This window comes from Eupeodes corollae, chromosome 2, assembly GCF_945859685.1.
Source record: "Eupeodes corollae chromosome 2, idEupCoro1.1, whole genome shotgun sequence".
NCBI classification, from domain to species: domain Eukaryota; kingdom Metazoa; phylum Arthropoda; class Insecta; order Diptera; family Syrphidae; genus Eupeodes; species Eupeodes corollae.
This window is the reverse complement of record NC_079148.1, coordinates 141,282,832-141,300,188: the sequence shown is the minus strand read 5'-3', so window position 1 is coordinate 141,300,188 and position 17,357 is coordinate 141,282,832. Positions and strand designations below refer to the sequence as shown.

The following is a 17,357-nucleotide window of genomic DNA, read 5'->3' as shown; positions in this document are numbered from 1 at the left end:
TTGATCGACTGTGGACTTTCCTGGTCTAAAACCACACTGATAAGGACCTATCAGGTTGTTGACGAGGGGCTTTAGACGTTCACACATTAGGCACATAATAATAAACAAGAACTATAAAAACAAAAAACATTTTTGGACCACTGCCTTGGATTTACCATGTGGAACTTTTGCCATAGCCCCTATATTCACCGCACTTTAACACAATTCAAAACGTTTGGCTGTAGCTTTCTAGTAATGTTTATGAAACTGTCAGTCAATTTGAAGACAAGGACACCTTAATCGAACCTTTTCGTGATTCTTCGTTCCAATTTTTTTGTGATTATTTAAAAAAAAAAAAACAATGTTTCTAATACAAACACTTTTATGGATGTTTTATCTGAAAATGGCGTGCATAGTCATTATTACTAATTTTAAAAAAAAGCGGAAACCGATTCCAACATTTCTGGACACATTCTAGTGGTTGGCAGCATACTAGAGACTTTTTGTTTGAAACTTACTGTCGATTCAGATGAATCTCAACACCTTTTGAGGATTCATAGCTTTCAAATAAATAAACAAATTAAGTAGTGCAGCAGTCTACTGAAAACTAGGGCCTGGTAACTTACAACTTTCAAACATTCCTGTGTGCAAGTAAAGTTGTCAGGAATGGAGGGGACATACAGTTTTAAGCCGAATCCGAACGAGCTTTTTTTAGCTATAGACGTTTTATTGAACCCTTCCATAAGTAATACTACGCATCTACTTGTTATTCAATAAACGAAATACTATTTTTCATCTCATAAATTAAATAATTATTTATCAATTGAATTAATCTCCCCCCGCCCCTCCTCGTAGCCATATAAAACTTTCAGTTAGTCATATTGAAAGCAAAAATATGGTCTTGCAAGTTGCATAACCAAAACCTCGCGCACCTTCAATAATCACCACATCCAAATGCAATAACCGCTAATCATATTATCACGACGACGCGAAGACTTGTTAAAATTTAAACTTCAGTGTGTGATATTTTATTTTAAAGATAATATTATTTATTTTTTAATTTACTTTTTTCGCTGTCCATAAACATACTCCATACATTCGTTCCATGCAAACACCACAAATCACATGATTTTAAAATTTAAATTAACAAAAATCCGACAGGAAAAAAATGAAGCTTACAGGAGAAGCAAGTTCCAGACGAGAGTAGGTTTGGTTAATTAGTCAAGTCAAAGTCGTTATGCCCTGAATTCGATAAAACAAAACTTGTCCAGTTGTTTGTTGCTTCATTCGGTTGAAGGTTTCCTTTGGAAGAAGAAGAAAATCATGATCAAATTAGGTCACATCATTATCATCATCATCAGTGCTCTGTGCAGTGATATCTAATCAGTGAACGATCACTGATTATTTTATGTTACTTACTTTGCAAATAGTTCCGCAACCGGTCTGGGAAGTGCAACCGTAGCTGGGTGCTGCTGCTGCTGGTGTTGGTCGACCGCTGCCGGCTCTGCCTTGTTACCCTCATCTTCCTGATTGATTTTCTCTTTTGGCACCTTGGCGGTTGATGTTGAAATTGGCGATGGTGAAGCTGATGATGAGGGTTCCTCTTTGGGTTTGGTTTCAGCATCTTCGTCGTTGTGATGGTATTTACGTGTCAATGGCACTGGAATATCACGCTTCTCATTAGCGTGGTCTTGAGAAGGAGCCGCTGTGGTTGACGTTGTCGAAGTTGATGTAGACGAAGATGATGAACCACTTAAATGAGGCTTGGTTGTTGTTGGCTTAAATAGATGCTCATTGTGTTGATGGATGTGCGGGGCATACGGTATCCTAGGGTGTGCTGATGTAGATGAAGTGCCTACTCCAGATGTGGTTCCTACACTTGGGTGTGTAGTGCTTGGAACGGGAGTGGTTGATAGCTTAGCGGCTGCTAGTGGAGTAGCAAGTGGTCGGGAAGACTTCTTTTCCTTCTTTTTTTCTTCACTGCTGTCCTCATCGCTCTCTGAAGAATCTTTGTCTTCTCGCTTTGCACGCAGGAGTGGTCCACTGATAGGGACAACATATGGGCCTGGTAACTTTGTAGGATTTGACGGAGTTGAAGGCTGAATTTTGGGGTCTGTTATAAGGGTTATCTTTTCCTCTGGCTTTGGATCACTGGGAATATCCGGATTAATAGGACTTGGTCGAATAAGATCCCCTGGCTTAAGATTTGAAGGTTCATTTGATTTTTCCAAAGGAGCAGCTAGACAGCATGTCGCCAATGCGAAGACTATTATCTACAAAAGATTTAAAGAAAAAAGCTTTTATAACAGACCGTCGTGACGGAAAAGTGCAGACGACTTGCAACTTACCAATTTCTGCATCTTTTTTATCTTCACACGATTCAATATCAAAACTTTGTCTGAATCCGTGTGCTTGAGTTAATCGGCTTTTTATTGATTTTCAAGCTGATCATCATGTGGTGTAAGCTTAAAGTACTTGCGCAGTAAAAAAAAGCACTTGACCAATCATATTATGGCTTAAATGATATTTCTTTATAGCCATAATAAGATATATATAATATAACTGTTTACTTGTGGCGATTCGGTGTAGCATGGTGTAAATATCGCGTATTGTCATCATAATTTAGATGCTCTCTGCTAATCAATTTGTGAGTCAAGTTTTTTAAATTTAACTCTGAAGAAATAAAAAGATTCAACGTTCATTTAGCATATTGTAAAGATGTGTAATGTAGTAATAATTTGTATTATCAATAATAATATTATTGCTTCTGTGCCACCGTACTGAAACAGCAACAATTAATCATTCAGATGTTCTGTTGTCATATATAAATAAATATTTGTTTGTAAAAAGTTATGAGGAGGCATAAACAGTATGAGCATAATGAAGGTGGACTTGTGATGGCTATTTACACATGATTAATAGATGTGTAATGGACTAAAACTATAATAATAGATTAACGTAGACATTGGATCTACGAAAGTTTCATGAAACTTTCATGCATTTAAATGGAGGCAGGGTGTAACATATGTCAAAACTTTGTTTTCGTTTTAAAATTGGTTCTTAAGGGTGGTTAAACTTTGGGGGCTGATGTTGCGTGTAAACCACGCCTAAACGTCAAGTTCTTTTCTGCATTTCATTTGACATTTCTCATTTTCAACCATTAAATTTGAACAATTAAAAGATGCACAATGGCTGCGATAGGGTATATTGGATTGGTGGATTTTTAGATACATTGTTAAACGTGTTAGATAGCTGTATTGAGATAGCTACTAAAAAAATAAGAACAACTTTCAGCTGTACACAAAAAGCAAAGAAACATTTAAGCTTCGAAGTCAAATTGTTGTAAGATAAAATATTTAATATATAATTCAACTGATTCGTCGGACGATGATGAATTGATAGGTGTGTAACAATTTAATAAATAAGAGGTAACCTAATCTGTAAACTGTGTTAAATTTCCTCTTAGCTCAATTGGAATTCTATACGATTAATAATTTACTTGCGGAATCTACGGTTTTAAACGATTTACGTTTAACAGAAAACTATTCCAACAGAAACGAGGACTATTATGAAGGGACAATACCTTGATATAGTTTGTAAGAATTTCATTTCATAAATTACCTTCTAAAATTCGGAGGCAAATAGCTTCTTCATCGTTTATTATGTACAACACATCCTCAAATACAACTACAAAAAGCTGAAATCAATTTTTAAGTTTCTTGAAATTCAACCATGTGTTGAATAAACTGTTCTGTCAGATAGCTAAATACCCCAGAAATTCTTGGATACCTTTGGATTCCTTTTTTGACATCTCAGCTGTTATTTTACACGTAAAACACTTACAAAAAGGTATCCGGATACACTATCTGCCTGAGATTGAACGCAGCCAGTCGAGCAACGCTTTAAAGTTATTCAACCTTGTTTAAAAAATGGTCGTTTAAATTGTATGCTTGCAATGGGAAACATCGTGCAAAAATTTGAGTGCTCGATATGTAGAAAATATTGCTTCTGCACACGATAATGTGGCTAAAAAGCCGTCTACCTCAGTTCGTCGTCGTGCCCAACAATTGCAACTCTCACGGTCGTCGTTAATGAAAATTATGTTATGAAGTTTGGATCGTACGTGGAATAAGATTTGAATTCGACAGTTCGTTCCAATTAGATTGTAACTCAACGACTTTGGATGAATAAAGTGTACAAATTTGACATTTAAATAAATTCGGAGCCATTTTGATGGTTGCAACTTAACTGAGCCAAAGTTAACGAAATAACTTAACGAGGCATTCAAGTTTCTGAAATTGAATTATCGCCCAAGAAGTTTTAAACTCATTTGTTACACTTTTAAGTGGAGAAATCGTGATCTAAAATTTAATCTTCATTTTTAGTCATTTTTTAAAGCATTTGAAAGATTATTCTTTTATGTTCTGTTATGAGATCTCATCAACTTTTGGTGAAATAAACATTGACATTTTTTAATTATAGTCAATTCCTCTGTAATGTGGAATAAAAATCATCTTTTTTTGTGTCAAATGGAACTTGATTTTGTCATTGCTTTGTCAGTGAAGCATTTCAAATATTCATTTAATTTCTTAGCTTGACGCACTTCAGAAGAAGGAAACTTCAAACCACGATAGTCAGGGTGGCACTTGTATGTGTGTCGGCGCAAATCTTTAAAACAAAACACATTCATTTATTTTGGCCCAATCGTAACGAAAAAAAAGAAAAACTGGAATTTTGAAATTTTTAAATTAAAGATATGTCGAATATCGAATTATTTTACCAAAGGAAACAACTAATTTATTCAAAGCTGACTATATTACGATTGACATTAGTTCAAACGAATTTCCGGTAGACATTAATATTGAAATCACTGTGTTATAACAAGGTGGAGATAGGTTACTATTGTGAACGATTTTTTATATTAAGATGAATGATTTTGACATTTGACAATCAACTTAGGCTCGTTTCACACTACACGGTTTTGACCGTATTTGTCTTTTGTATTTTATTTATTTCAAAAATCGCTTACAAGGTAGGACATGAGACTTATAAAGTGTTGCAAGCCTTTTCATTAATTTCAGAATTTGAATAAAAATTATATAACTAAGTCTTCTATTTACATATTTATATAAAGAAAAGGAAATTTAACATCAATTATTTGCCAAAAAGTTGAAAAGTAAAAATTTAAATCTACTTGTGCTTCTTATTCTTCTCATAGCGATTGACAGAGAGTTCCAAAGGCGTACAATATGTATACAAAATTGACGTTCAGTATTTAGAAAATTGTATAAGGTAATATTAAAGCAAAGGACCTTGTTAAATGAGGGATAATAATCAGTTTGTTGTGTTTTGATGATTTCATGCAGGTAACTCAGAGACCGAAAGCTTATAAAACTGTCTAGGATACAACCAGAAATCCGTACCACAAAAATGGATACATGATCATAACGACGTAAACTATAAATATAGTGGGCAAAATTGTTGTAAGCCACATTCAATTTGCGGGTAGTCACACAGTCTAGTTTACAAAAGATTTCACACAGCACAATTGGTAGTATAAGGGCTTTAGCAAGTAGCAGTTTAGTTTTCATCGGGATGAAATTTCGAGTGACTTGAAGAAGGCGTAACCTTCCATAGACTTTACCAATGGCACTGTTATGGTGGTCATCCCAATTGAGAGTGCGATTGAATACTACTCCTAGGTTTCTAGCAGTGCTAACACATTCAATGGTTTCGTCAAGTTTCAACAGGTTTAAGCCCGATAAATCAAAGTTTTTGCGATAGATGGGGAGGGATGTTGATTTGACAGGGTTAAGGCAGAGATGGTTTTTTTTTACCACTGCGAAATGCGGAGCAGATCCTCATTCATTAAAGCTACGGCATCATTTTCAGCCCCAAAAGATCGACTTATCAGAAGTTGCACATCATCAGCATAAAGATGAATTAAACAATGTTTAGCAATTTGCGGTAACTCATTTATGTAAAGTGAAAAGAGGATTGGTTCAAGGATAGATCTCTGTGGCACTCCACTCAAAACATTGAGGAATGGGGACGAGTATCCATTAGCTACCACGCATTTTTGCCTTCCGCTGAGATACGAAAGTACAAGCTTACAGGACCCTAAAGAAAACCCAAAGTTAATTCGCAACTTTCTACAAAGAATTGAGTGGTTAACAGTATCAAAAGCCTTTGAATAATCTTAACAGTGTTAGCAATGTAACATGATCCCTGTCCATAGCCATAGCCGTATGGCAAAAAACCGGACGGCATACCGGATTAATGGCTAATTACACATTATCTGGTTTTGACCGTACGGTAAACACGATATATGCAGGATTTCTCAGCTTAGTATACTTTTTCACAGGTTAGGTTTGAACTCTGCCGCAAGAATAAAATCGTGTGATGTAAAAACATGTATTTCGTCACGTACTCCACTAAGGTTTTCGTGCCGCGCTGCCGTTCAGCTGTGACCATATAATATAAAAGCGAATATGGTCTTCTTCGCGCCTTTAACAAAATGTCGCCGTACGGTCAAAACCGTGTAGTGTGAAAAGAGCCTTACTCTTTACATGATTTACGTTTCTTTGTCACAAAAACAATTTTTATTTCTCAGTTTCACTTACATATGATGTCTTAATTTTCTTTAACAATGTAAATTATGTTAAAATTATTTAAGAAATAGTTTTCAAGCAAATTATTTGGGAGATCAAACTCATGTTGTTATTTTGAAATGCATTAAGGTAATACACATTTAAGTGATTTGACAGCTACACTGACACTAATTTCAGTTTGGTGATATGACAGTTGTAAGTGCTATAAGTCCCACCGACAAAAAGGAACATTATCTATTTTCAATCGCGTTTCATTGGAAATGAGAAAGATCAATTTTTGAATAAATTATAAACTAACCAATTTTGTATACAAAAAAAAAAAAAAAACAATTTAAACGTGTTAAAAATGTGATTTGGTATCTTCACATTTTTTTTGTTTTCTTTTTTTTTATTAAACTAAAAAACAAGTTAAGAAAAATAAATAAGAAGCAATCTGTATTTCGTGCCCAAAAACACGAACTCTTAAAAACAAATTGCAGTAATCACAAGGTAGATATCTCCTTCAATTCAATAATCACGCGAAGTAAATACTTCAATTTCATAATCAAGTTTTTTGTACTAAGCCGCTGTCCTTCCAATAAGATCTTTCAATGTCAGTTTCTTTGGTTTAATTGTTGTTTTGGAAGTTGATCTTGTTTCCCTGGGCAATTCCGCCAATGCGTTTACTTCTTGAATTCTCAAAAGATCACTTGCATCGATAGTTGAGGTATCACGCTTTTCCGAGATACCACTTGATTCAATTTCAGATAATGGAATGTTTATGACTTCAAATCCAGCGTCTTTTCTTTCGTGATGATCAACCAGTGGCGCCTGAGGAAGCGCCATACACGCTGCTACTAAAGTTGTAATAATGGTCTAAAATATTTGAAAGTTACATTGAAACGCGTTTTATTATAATTTAAATGTGTTTTTAAAGTTTATTACCAATTTATTCATGTTTTCTTTAGGTTTTTAAAATCCAACGACGAAAGAGTATTTGCGTATCAGATTGTGATATGCGATGATAATTTGGTTACAAATGACATTGATCGGACATCCGAAGCTCCTATTTATATCGATCTTGGATATCTGAGCTTAATTTTGAATAGGTATTGTTTTGACACACGCGCGTAGGTGAATTGATTTGCCAATATTATGGTTGTTTGTTTTTATTAAACTAAATATATATACTTTAAAATAAGTGTTGTTGGTTAACTTAGCTATGAATAACATAAATGTATGTATAAATAGCTTTATTGAATTTTTAAAAATCTTAGGCCCAAATTAAGCAAAAACATGTTAACAAGTTAAATATTACGATATTTTATTATAGTGTTTTATGTTCTATTGCAAAAAGACAAAGGTCAAGTGAATCTAAGATTGATGAATTTTATTATGGCAATAACAATAATATTATCTACTGGTTTGTTTTATGGGAAGAAATTATAGGTAAATATATGCGCATATCCATTTTAAATTATTATAATAAAATACTTTCAAGTGTGATATATGATCTCAAATATTAGAACAGCTAATAAAGTTAACTTTTAAAGGATGGTTACTTATTTTAAAGGGATAGCAAATGGTGAGATTATAGAACCTTGAATCTTGGTGAAATAACAACGTATGTGGGTATGGGTAGGTAGGTACATTAACACATGTTTTTTAAATATTGAATCATGCAATGAATGGCTGCGTTCAATCTCAGACAGATAGGGTATACGGATACCTTTTTGTTAGTGTTTTATGTGTAAAAGAACAGCTGATCAAAAACAGCTGAGATGTCAAAATAATTCAAAAGTATCCAGAATTTCTGGGGTATGTAGGTATCTGACAGAAAAGCTGATTCAACACATAGTTGAATTTCAAGAAACTTAAAATTTGATTTCAGCTTTTTGTATTTGTTGGTAAATAAAAAAAATGTTAGTTGAAGTTGTATTTGAGAATGTTCTGTACATAATAGACGATGAAGAAGCTATTTGCCACCGAATTTAATTATGATGTATTTTTTTGAACTTCAAACTTGACTTATTTTGTTCTCATTTTGTAGATGACCAATTTGCTAGGTTTTACCATCAGTCTAGTGTCCAGTAATCTGAAGTTGAAGAATTTCATCCAATATCATAGACAATAACAAGAAAACGTCGACTGGTCGAGGGCGAATGAATTGGCCATACTTTGAGATGATGGCTGAAATTTACTTTCTTGCTTACTCAAGATTCAATAAAAAACAAAAGTTTGTTCTCCAAGTTAAAAGTTCTTTTATTTTGCTGCACTTTGTGCAAGAGCTCCTAATAATTTAAAATCTTTAATAAGCAATTCGTTATAGATATCAAGACTATTTAGTTTGTTCACATTTTATTGGCTATTCTAGTTGATGGTGCCCCTTGAATGGTTTTTAAGGAAGCGGTGTTATATCAAATGGATATATCATAAAACAAAATTTCTTGCCTTGATCCCACCATTAAGCTAAAACTTTATCTACTGTGAACAAACCAACTTAAAATCTTACCGCAAAGCAACTTCTGCTCATTCGGAAATAAGATCGAAGTTCTTTCAAACTATATTTAGGTATTGTAACTTCATAAAAGTTCTCGTTTCTGTTAGGATAGTTTTCTGTTAAACGTAAATCGTTTAAAACCGGAGATTTCGCAAGTAAATTATTAATCGTATGAAATCTCAATACAGTTGTCCAACTCGTTCAACAAGGTACCTTAAAATCCACCTATCCAAGATAACCTATCCAACACGAGATTGAACGCAGCCAATGAATTGATGTTGGATTCAAATTGATCTGTTGACTTTCAAACCTCGGTTCAAGTGTCAAAATTGACAATTAATTTCCTCCGCGACCTACTATAGAAGGATTTTATAATCGGTGTGAACAATTCCTCTAAAAAAAAACATTAGTAAATCTAAAAAATAAAACAAACATACTCACAAGAACAGGATATTTGGACAGATTTGTTTCTTGTTTATTTAACCTTGGACGCTATCGGAGCCAACCGGATTATTTCTTATAAGGTGCAGTTTAAGTGAAAAAGTCAACACCACATTTCCATATTGTAAATTTTCAACAACAAAAAATACTACCCTTAAGTTTGTTTTGAATTGACTGACAAAACTAAACGAATTGGCCCAAGATTTTAAACAACCTAGGGTTTAATAATTTACTACTTCGCAATTTGCTAAATATCAATTTACTAGGGGACTCCAAAAATGTAAAGCTTTCTTTTCGTTTTGTTGGCTAGTAAATTGCTAATTCCCTTATATAAAAAAACGAGCATCCAAACATGTCTAAAAAGTGACAGTTCGTGAAAGTAAACAAAGCAAATACGCTAAAAACGGACCTATTAATTGTAATTCCGAACTGTTCACTGGACCATTCCATAAACTATTCCTATAAGAATAATTGCTAACCTGTGTAAGGAGTGTTTATTGTAGATATAATAATTTTTTTGTAACTTTCTGCAAGTAAAAGACATTAAAATAATATTCCAAGTTTGACATCTGACAAATAAATTAGTTGCATTCAGAGAATGCAGTTGAATATAAATGAAGTCTCTTTTGTTGCCTGAACCTACCGAATTTCAATGCTTTTTTGAAGAGCGTATCGTTCCAGTTTTTTTAATGCCGTAGTTTTTATTAAAAGTGACAGTTGTTCAAATAGCAGAATATTCTATTCTATTTATTTTAAATGGAGAAAAACATACGTTTTTATTTGGCAACTAATATGTTTACAGATAATATGATTTTAGATAAATTTAGAAAACTTTCTTAATAAGTTTTGAAATGCTTGGGACAAATTATTTTCCATAATAAAAAGGTTTTAAAATTTCATATTCTTCGTAGTCTTCTTTTTAGAAAAAGAAACAATTAATATCGGTGTAAATTTACAAACTGATAAACTGTAATGAATTTTAAAATAAGCTAAATTAATATTTTTCACTATTTTTAATTTTAATTCGACGATGAATTTGACGTCGAAACCGATAGCGATTCGAATAGTTTTGCATTTTTTAGGTATTGATAAGATTTTAGTTGAAAAAAGTCGTTTAAGGAAACGATCCCTGATGGTGGTACGGCTAAAGTATTTTTATGAAAGTGGACTTGAAAATCCTTTTGGATTTGACATATAAATTGTAATAATTGATCTTATAAATAATTTTAACTTCGAATTTTAGTCTCTCATTTACAAAATTTATTAAATAAATTCACCACAATAGATAAAGTTAACACATATGACATAATATACATTATTCTTTTAAAATTAATTTTCTTCGCTTATTTTAATGGTCAATTTTAATAAAATACAAATAATTTTCAATTAAGTCAAGATTTAAGGCATTAAAATTGCTGGCAAAGCCAATTCTGCACCTTGATGATTTTAGGTCTTATGTAATGGGTTACTGTTTGTCAGTTTTTTCCCATTTTCCAGTTGGAAAGATTTTGATAAATGGAAGCAAAAAAAAATGTAAAATCGTTCCATATGTCTGTCGTTGTGTTTAAAATGGCAAATAAAAAAGAATGTTTAAATTTAAAAAAGGATGAAACGGTACTTCTTATCAGCTTTGTAGACGAAACAATAAGACGTAATAAAAAAAGTTACCTCGAATAAGAAAAGTGTTTGGTAAAGCTTGAAGTAGTCGGCAAAAGCAAAAGTGATATAACATTAAGAACCAAGTATATGTTTGGTCAGCTCTTTGGTTCGAAGGTGTAATTGGACCTTACTTCTTCGAAAACGACGATGGAACGTGAAAGACCGTGTTTATTCAAACTTGACACTCAAAAACCAACATTTGTCAAGTTATGGCTGAGATACCGCCCAATGTGTGTAAAAAATGGTCGAAAACTACATCAAAAGAATCGATTGCGTGTTGGTCATTTGAATGGTGTAATGTTTCACACATAATGTCATTATTTAAACTTTATAATAAAAGAGAAATGTCATGAAAAAAATATATTTTATAAGTGTCTTATTTGTTAATTTTTGAAACCGTAAAATGGAAAACCCGTTATACATGATCAGGTTGATGATATAATTTTTCCCTTTTTTGAATTGTTAATGATTTTTAAATTGCGTTTTAGAGAATATAAAACGTAGCTCACGGCTTCTTTATTTAAGCGAAAACGCGCTCGAAAGCTCGTGGAAGCTCCATGACGTCTTCTTTGTCTTCTAAGCTGTCGAACACAATGGGCCTTACCAATAATCAAAATTAAAGCTGACTTAAATATTTAACTGGGTTTTTAATATTTTACCATACCAATACAAATTTTAATAGTTAGGTTAAGGGCTAACACCCAGTTAAATTTTATTGTTGGGAAACTCAACTATAAACGGACAGTTAAATTAAACTCCATGGTTTGTACTGTCATTTTGACAGTACACGCAACAAATACTTTTCAGGTCATAAGAGTTGAGATTTTTTATGATTGTTGTCTGCTGATTGTTCGTGGCAATATTTTATGAATGGAGCCGACCAATTTAAATCAATTTAATCAATCTCGGAGGGTGACCGGTGGTGAAAAACTCCTGAGGAACCTTCTGAGATCGATTATGAAATTGTTGAAATGTCTACTCTGGATGTTGTTGAAGATGCCGCAGAGTTTGATTGTGATGCAAATGGCTTGATGATCTAAAATTGTTTTTAAAAATATTTTTTTTCCAGAGAAAACAAAAATAAAAACGAAAAACAGCCCTCCTCCTCCACCTAAAACTTCTTCCAAGATATTTATGTCTTCTATTATTGAATCGTCCGAATCCATTTCGAAATTTAATTTTAAGCAAATATTTTTGTTTGCGCCTTACCAATAATCAAATTTAGTGACGACTTAAATATTTAAGTGGATTTTAAATAATGAACCATACTATCAATCCATAATCAATTTAATAGTCAGCTTAACGCCAAACGTCACATTAAATTTTAGAGCAGACAAACGCGTGTTTAACTTCGTGATTAAGTGTAAACGTCATGTTTGTGGTGTCATTCTGACAGTTGGTAGCAAAAGAAATGTTTCGTATGTTTCTTTTATCTGTTGCAAATTTATTTTTGGCCGTGAACGTAAGCTCATAAAAATTAACAAAACTAAAAAAGGTAATTAAAATAAACAAATAGATTAATTTCTTTTTATTTAAATATATACATATGTAAGTAACATTTCAATTTATTTCAGAGCAAATTGTTATTCCAATGGCAACAAAGCGAAGTCGGTTCGTTAACTGGACACCAGCAATGAAGGAGTTGCTGGTTGAAGCAGTGAAGCCGTTTTCTATGACAGTGGAGAGTAAACTCAACGATTGAAAAACGCTCAATGCTAATTTGAAGCTTGGCAGAGCATTCAGAAAATGTTCAATGTCAATGGCTATTGCTTTACAGCCAAACAAATAAGAGAGCAAAGGAATCGGCTAAAAACTCAAGCCAGGAGCAAAATAAGTGCGTTCAGTCACTCTCAGAAGGAAACTGGTGGGGGTGTAGGAGAGAAAGCTCGTATTGGTTAATTTAAAAATCCAAAACATGGAGCAAAACAATTTTTAGAGTTGATAGTATTTTTTTAAGCCAATGATTGCCAATGACTGAAGAGTAATTTAATTTTTTTGTGATTGTTTACTTTTTTGTTTTTTGTTAAACGTTTATAACTCCTAAAGCCTAGTACGCTGCTGATGCAAAACGAAATTTCCCATACAAAAATGACATGACGAAATCATAAACGAAAAATTTGGCTGTGCTTTTCGTTTTTTAGTTCGCTGCTGAACGACGAAATGTGTCATTTTAGAGGATAGCTGTGCTAGATTTCTTAGTACAATTCTCCACTGTTTTCGTTCTCAATTTAATTACCCGGCATATTAATTGCTAGCAAAATTTTGACGTTAAATTTTTTTATTGAAAAAAAAAATTGTTTACTCGTGATCGTGACTTTTTTTGTTTTGATTTTGATATAGTCAAAAAAGTTATTTTAAAAAATGTTCATATAAAAACCATTTTTTGAAAATGTTCAAAAATGGTATCCTGATTTTGTTAGGAAACATAAATTAGAACTCAGAACCGTTTGATCCATCCCAATGAAGCGTGTAGTTTGCGAAATGCATGATGGTTTGTCTTGTAATTCCATTGATTTTTTTAAAATTTGTAGAAATTTAATAAAAAAATGTCCATATACTTATAGATAAGCAGAAGTAGACAATAAACTTTTTGTTTAATTTGTAGAGCCTTAAAGCTCCGCAAAATTTTAATTAATAAAAAACTTTTTGTCATGATTAAATACAATTTCAAATTTAAGACAAAATTGGAAGATGATGACGATGACGAAACTTGGAAACTTTTTTGACTTCATTCATTAAACAAAAGATGCTTTGTTTTGCAATGGGATCGACCCGGAAGGTGAAATGAAATAATTTTTGAGCTTATCCCGTACATGCTTTCCAATATTACTTTGTCTTCCAGTGCTAGGTTGTATAGACGAGACGAGTAATGAATTGCATCAGGTGAAATTCTTTTTCTCCATTCACCTAAACCCAGTTTCGTCGTAATAATCGGTCATTTTGGAAGGGCAGTATGTTGGTTAATAAGTAATTGTGGAGAAAGCAACAGGCACTTATTATCTTTTGCGCTCTATCTGGGTTGCAAAACATTGTTCTGGATAAACACAGCCACTTCCAGCTCAAAATACCAAATGAGTTTTCAACGCAGCGCCTTGCTCTGCTAATTCTGTAATTGGCTATCTGTTCTTCGTTTGTAAGCTTCTTCGTTCTTCAAACTTCTCTAATAGAGTTATTTCATCTTCTGGTCTTGTGTTTCGCACACAGCTTTAGTTCAACCAATCAGAATAGTTCTCGAAATATATTTGGTGGCATATGAAAATTTTCCTTAAACACTTTATCATTTGCTTCCATGTCATTGAACTATAAATTATATTAGATTCTTATTTTAAAGTTATTTGCAAAAATTATAAAAACTTACACTGCACAGTGGTTCCAGTTGTATGGAGAGGCGGTCATAGATTGATAGAATCTGAACCACTGCACCGATTTCAATGAAATTTTCAGGGTCGGTAAACTATTGCATAAGAAATCATCAGGCAAAATATCCGCCCACTAACACGCCCACTTTTTCAAATCTTCAAATAATAAAAATTCGTGTAGGTAGGAAAATCACATTATTTTTTTATAAACGTTGGGGTATAACTCATCTGTTTAAATTGCTTCAAATGAAAAAAAAAAACATAAATATATAACGGTAGAATCTACAGAAGAGTGATATACCATTTTTGAAAACCTAAAATTTGTCTTTTTATATTGTTTTCAAATCAATGTTTTTTTATCAAAAGTTTTTGAAAAAAAAATATTTCCATTCTAATTTTCTCTTTCTTGTTTTTGACCGAGTTACTTGCTTCCAATATATTTTAAACCGCTTGCACAGTAAAAAAATCCGGTTTTGCAAGTGATCAATTTGAATGTTTTCAGCGTCCGGTAAGGACAACGTCAAGGCCTCATACACCTTACGATTCATCTCAGCCTCATTTTTAATAATTTTCAAAGACAGCCACATATCCAGAACCGCCAGTTTAAAAGAACACTTCAGACAAGCACCTTTCAAACAAAAAAAAATATGAAATATGCTGCAGTTAGAAGGAGAATGCAGAGTCAATCGCAGCACATCGCAGCTAGACGCAGCTAGATGTTGTTGTTTTTGGAACACATATATATACGAATATTTTGATATATGATTCATGCATGACTTATCATGACTTTGTTATTAAAAGTCTCGTTGAATTGGAGAAAAAGACACAAAAAACAAATTTTGGGCTTTCTTTGTGGGAATTTGCTCCTGGTTATGAAGTAATCAAAATAATAAAACATACTTTATAAACATAGCACATACCTTCAGTTTGAATATCCATTACTAACAAATATAAAAAAAAAACTATTCTTAACAATATAGGACTTTAAAGCTTATTGCAAAAAGAGCACTTGCTATGACAACGATATTTGTCTAGTATGTCCCACTTCGGAAGCACAGAATGAAAAGTTCTGTTTGTGGATTTGATTTTTTTTTGTGTAATCAGGTGGCATGGCTATTTGTAAATACTATAGGGAAATATGAGTCAATAATAACAACATCAAACTTTTACCCTATGACCTACTACGGTCCCACTGTGCACTGTAGCAAAACGACATAGAAGTTTTTACTTTCTTTTCGTTATCATCGATAAAAACACAAATGCAGAGGTGATTATTGTTGTTAACATTCAATCGTCTTCGTTTTCATTTTTATTTTGAAAATTAATTTTAATAATTCAATAGATTCGAACTAAAACAAAACTTTTTCACTTCTGTTTACAGAAGCAATTGTTTTTGACAGCTGACAGAAGTCTCCACAAATATTTTTCCGCTGTGGTTTTTGTTTTCATTTTGCTTTGCACTTGGAGACCGCCGAAAAAATTTGTTTCACTTAAGCTGCGTACTAGGCTTAGAGCAAAATTTAAAAGGGTGAATTAATATTTTTATTTTCTTTCTAATAGAAGGCTAGTTAGTAAAAGGCGCGTTTATTTTGGTTATTAGTATACATCATAGAGGAAATATATTATCTAGAGTCCCGACTTAATGGGTTTGCTCTCTTTCGGCCTGCAAGCTAAAATGAGAAGATTTTGTCCATAAGGATAAGCGAGTGTTCGTTGTCCCGTGCATTTCTTATGGGACCAAGCCAAAAAAAACTATGAGGTGAACTCAGCCGTTGAAAAAAGAGATCCGTTGATTTCAAAAATTTAAAAATTAATGCAATATTTTAAGAAAAATTAATTTTGCAACTTCTTTTTAGTGAATACTGTGCTAAAAATAATATTTGACTGCTTTTGGCAAGCAAATTCTTTGATTTTTATGAAAAGTTTCGCTAAAAACAGAAAAAACCATGCCGAAAGTGTAGGCGCACCCTAGAACTGCAATGCGAACGTGGCCCAATTTGAGTTGTACCCAGTTTTGACAAATCAACTGGGTACAACTCAAACTCAACGAAGTAAGTATTTTGACAACGAAAATTAAAAGGAAAACAAAATAAAATTTCTGCGATTTAAATTTTATATAAATCAAAACAAAAGTCAAAATTAATAAAAACAAAGTTGTTAATAGTACTCCTGATTAACTGTTCTATCTATATTATATAAATAATTTCATACAAAATGATCCAGAGGCAACTATTTCATCGATCTAAAAAGTGCCTTCATCAAATCCGGAGAAGTGTTTCCCAACGTAACTTATTGGCTCTAGCTGATAGAGGATTCTTTCAGGATCTCTTTCCAGACACCGCTGGGTAAGTTGTTTATTGTTTTGTATGTTTATAAAAACTATAAGAAATCTTAATGAATTATATTCTGTTCTTCTAAAACGGTAGTCCGGAAATAACAAAACTACATATTTCCTCTACGCAAATTAACTCGCTGTTAAAATTTAACTCAACGATACCTAAACGTGTGTTTATCGATTTATTATTGGTAAGGCCCAATATCCATTTTAATGAAAAGTTTTCAGTACTTCATTCTGTTAACTATCAGTTATCTCCTTTATTTGGTACTTCACATAATTATTTGACACATTAACTTCTAGTTAAACCAATCAATTTATTGTGGAACGTTATTATTATCTTATTATTATATTATTATTTGATTATCTTACAAATAACTTAAATGTGACTTTACTTTTACTTAGTGAAACAGACCCTTAATATAGCATTTTTCTTAATATTCTATTACATTAATAATACTAGGTGAATGTCTCAACTCATAATCAACCAATGT

General features: G+C 32.6%; 2 protein-coding genes across 2 annotated transcripts; both read right to left on the bottom strand.

The window, feature by feature from the left end:
* Positions 1-1,000: 1,000 nt before the first annotated feature.
* Positions 1,001-2,478, bottom strand: LOC129948037 (cell surface glycoprotein 1-like). The gene is made up of 3 exons (XM_056058848.1): positions 2,328-2,478; positions 1,399-2,252; positions 1,001-1,281 (listed from the first exon to the last, which is right to left on the bottom strand). The coding sequence occupies exons 1-3, from the start codon at positions 2,337-2,339 to the stop codon at positions 1,263-1,265; spliced, it is 885 nt and encodes a 294-aa protein (XP_055914823.1). The 5' UTR covers positions 2,340-2,478; the 3' UTR covers positions 1,001-1,262.
* A 4,526-nt stretch (positions 2,479-7,004) lies between these two features.
* On the bottom strand, positions 7,005-7,660 carry LOC129946988 (uncharacterized). Its single transcript, XM_056057372.1, has 2 exons — positions 7,515-7,660; positions 7,005-7,445 (listed from the first exon to the last, which is right to left on the bottom strand). The coding sequence occupies exons 1-2, from the start codon at positions 7,524-7,526 to the stop codon at positions 7,149-7,151; spliced, it is 309 nt and encodes a 102-aa protein (XP_055913347.1). The 5' UTR covers positions 7,527-7,660; the 3' UTR covers positions 7,005-7,148.
* Positions 7,661-17,357: the final 9,697 nt, after the last annotated feature.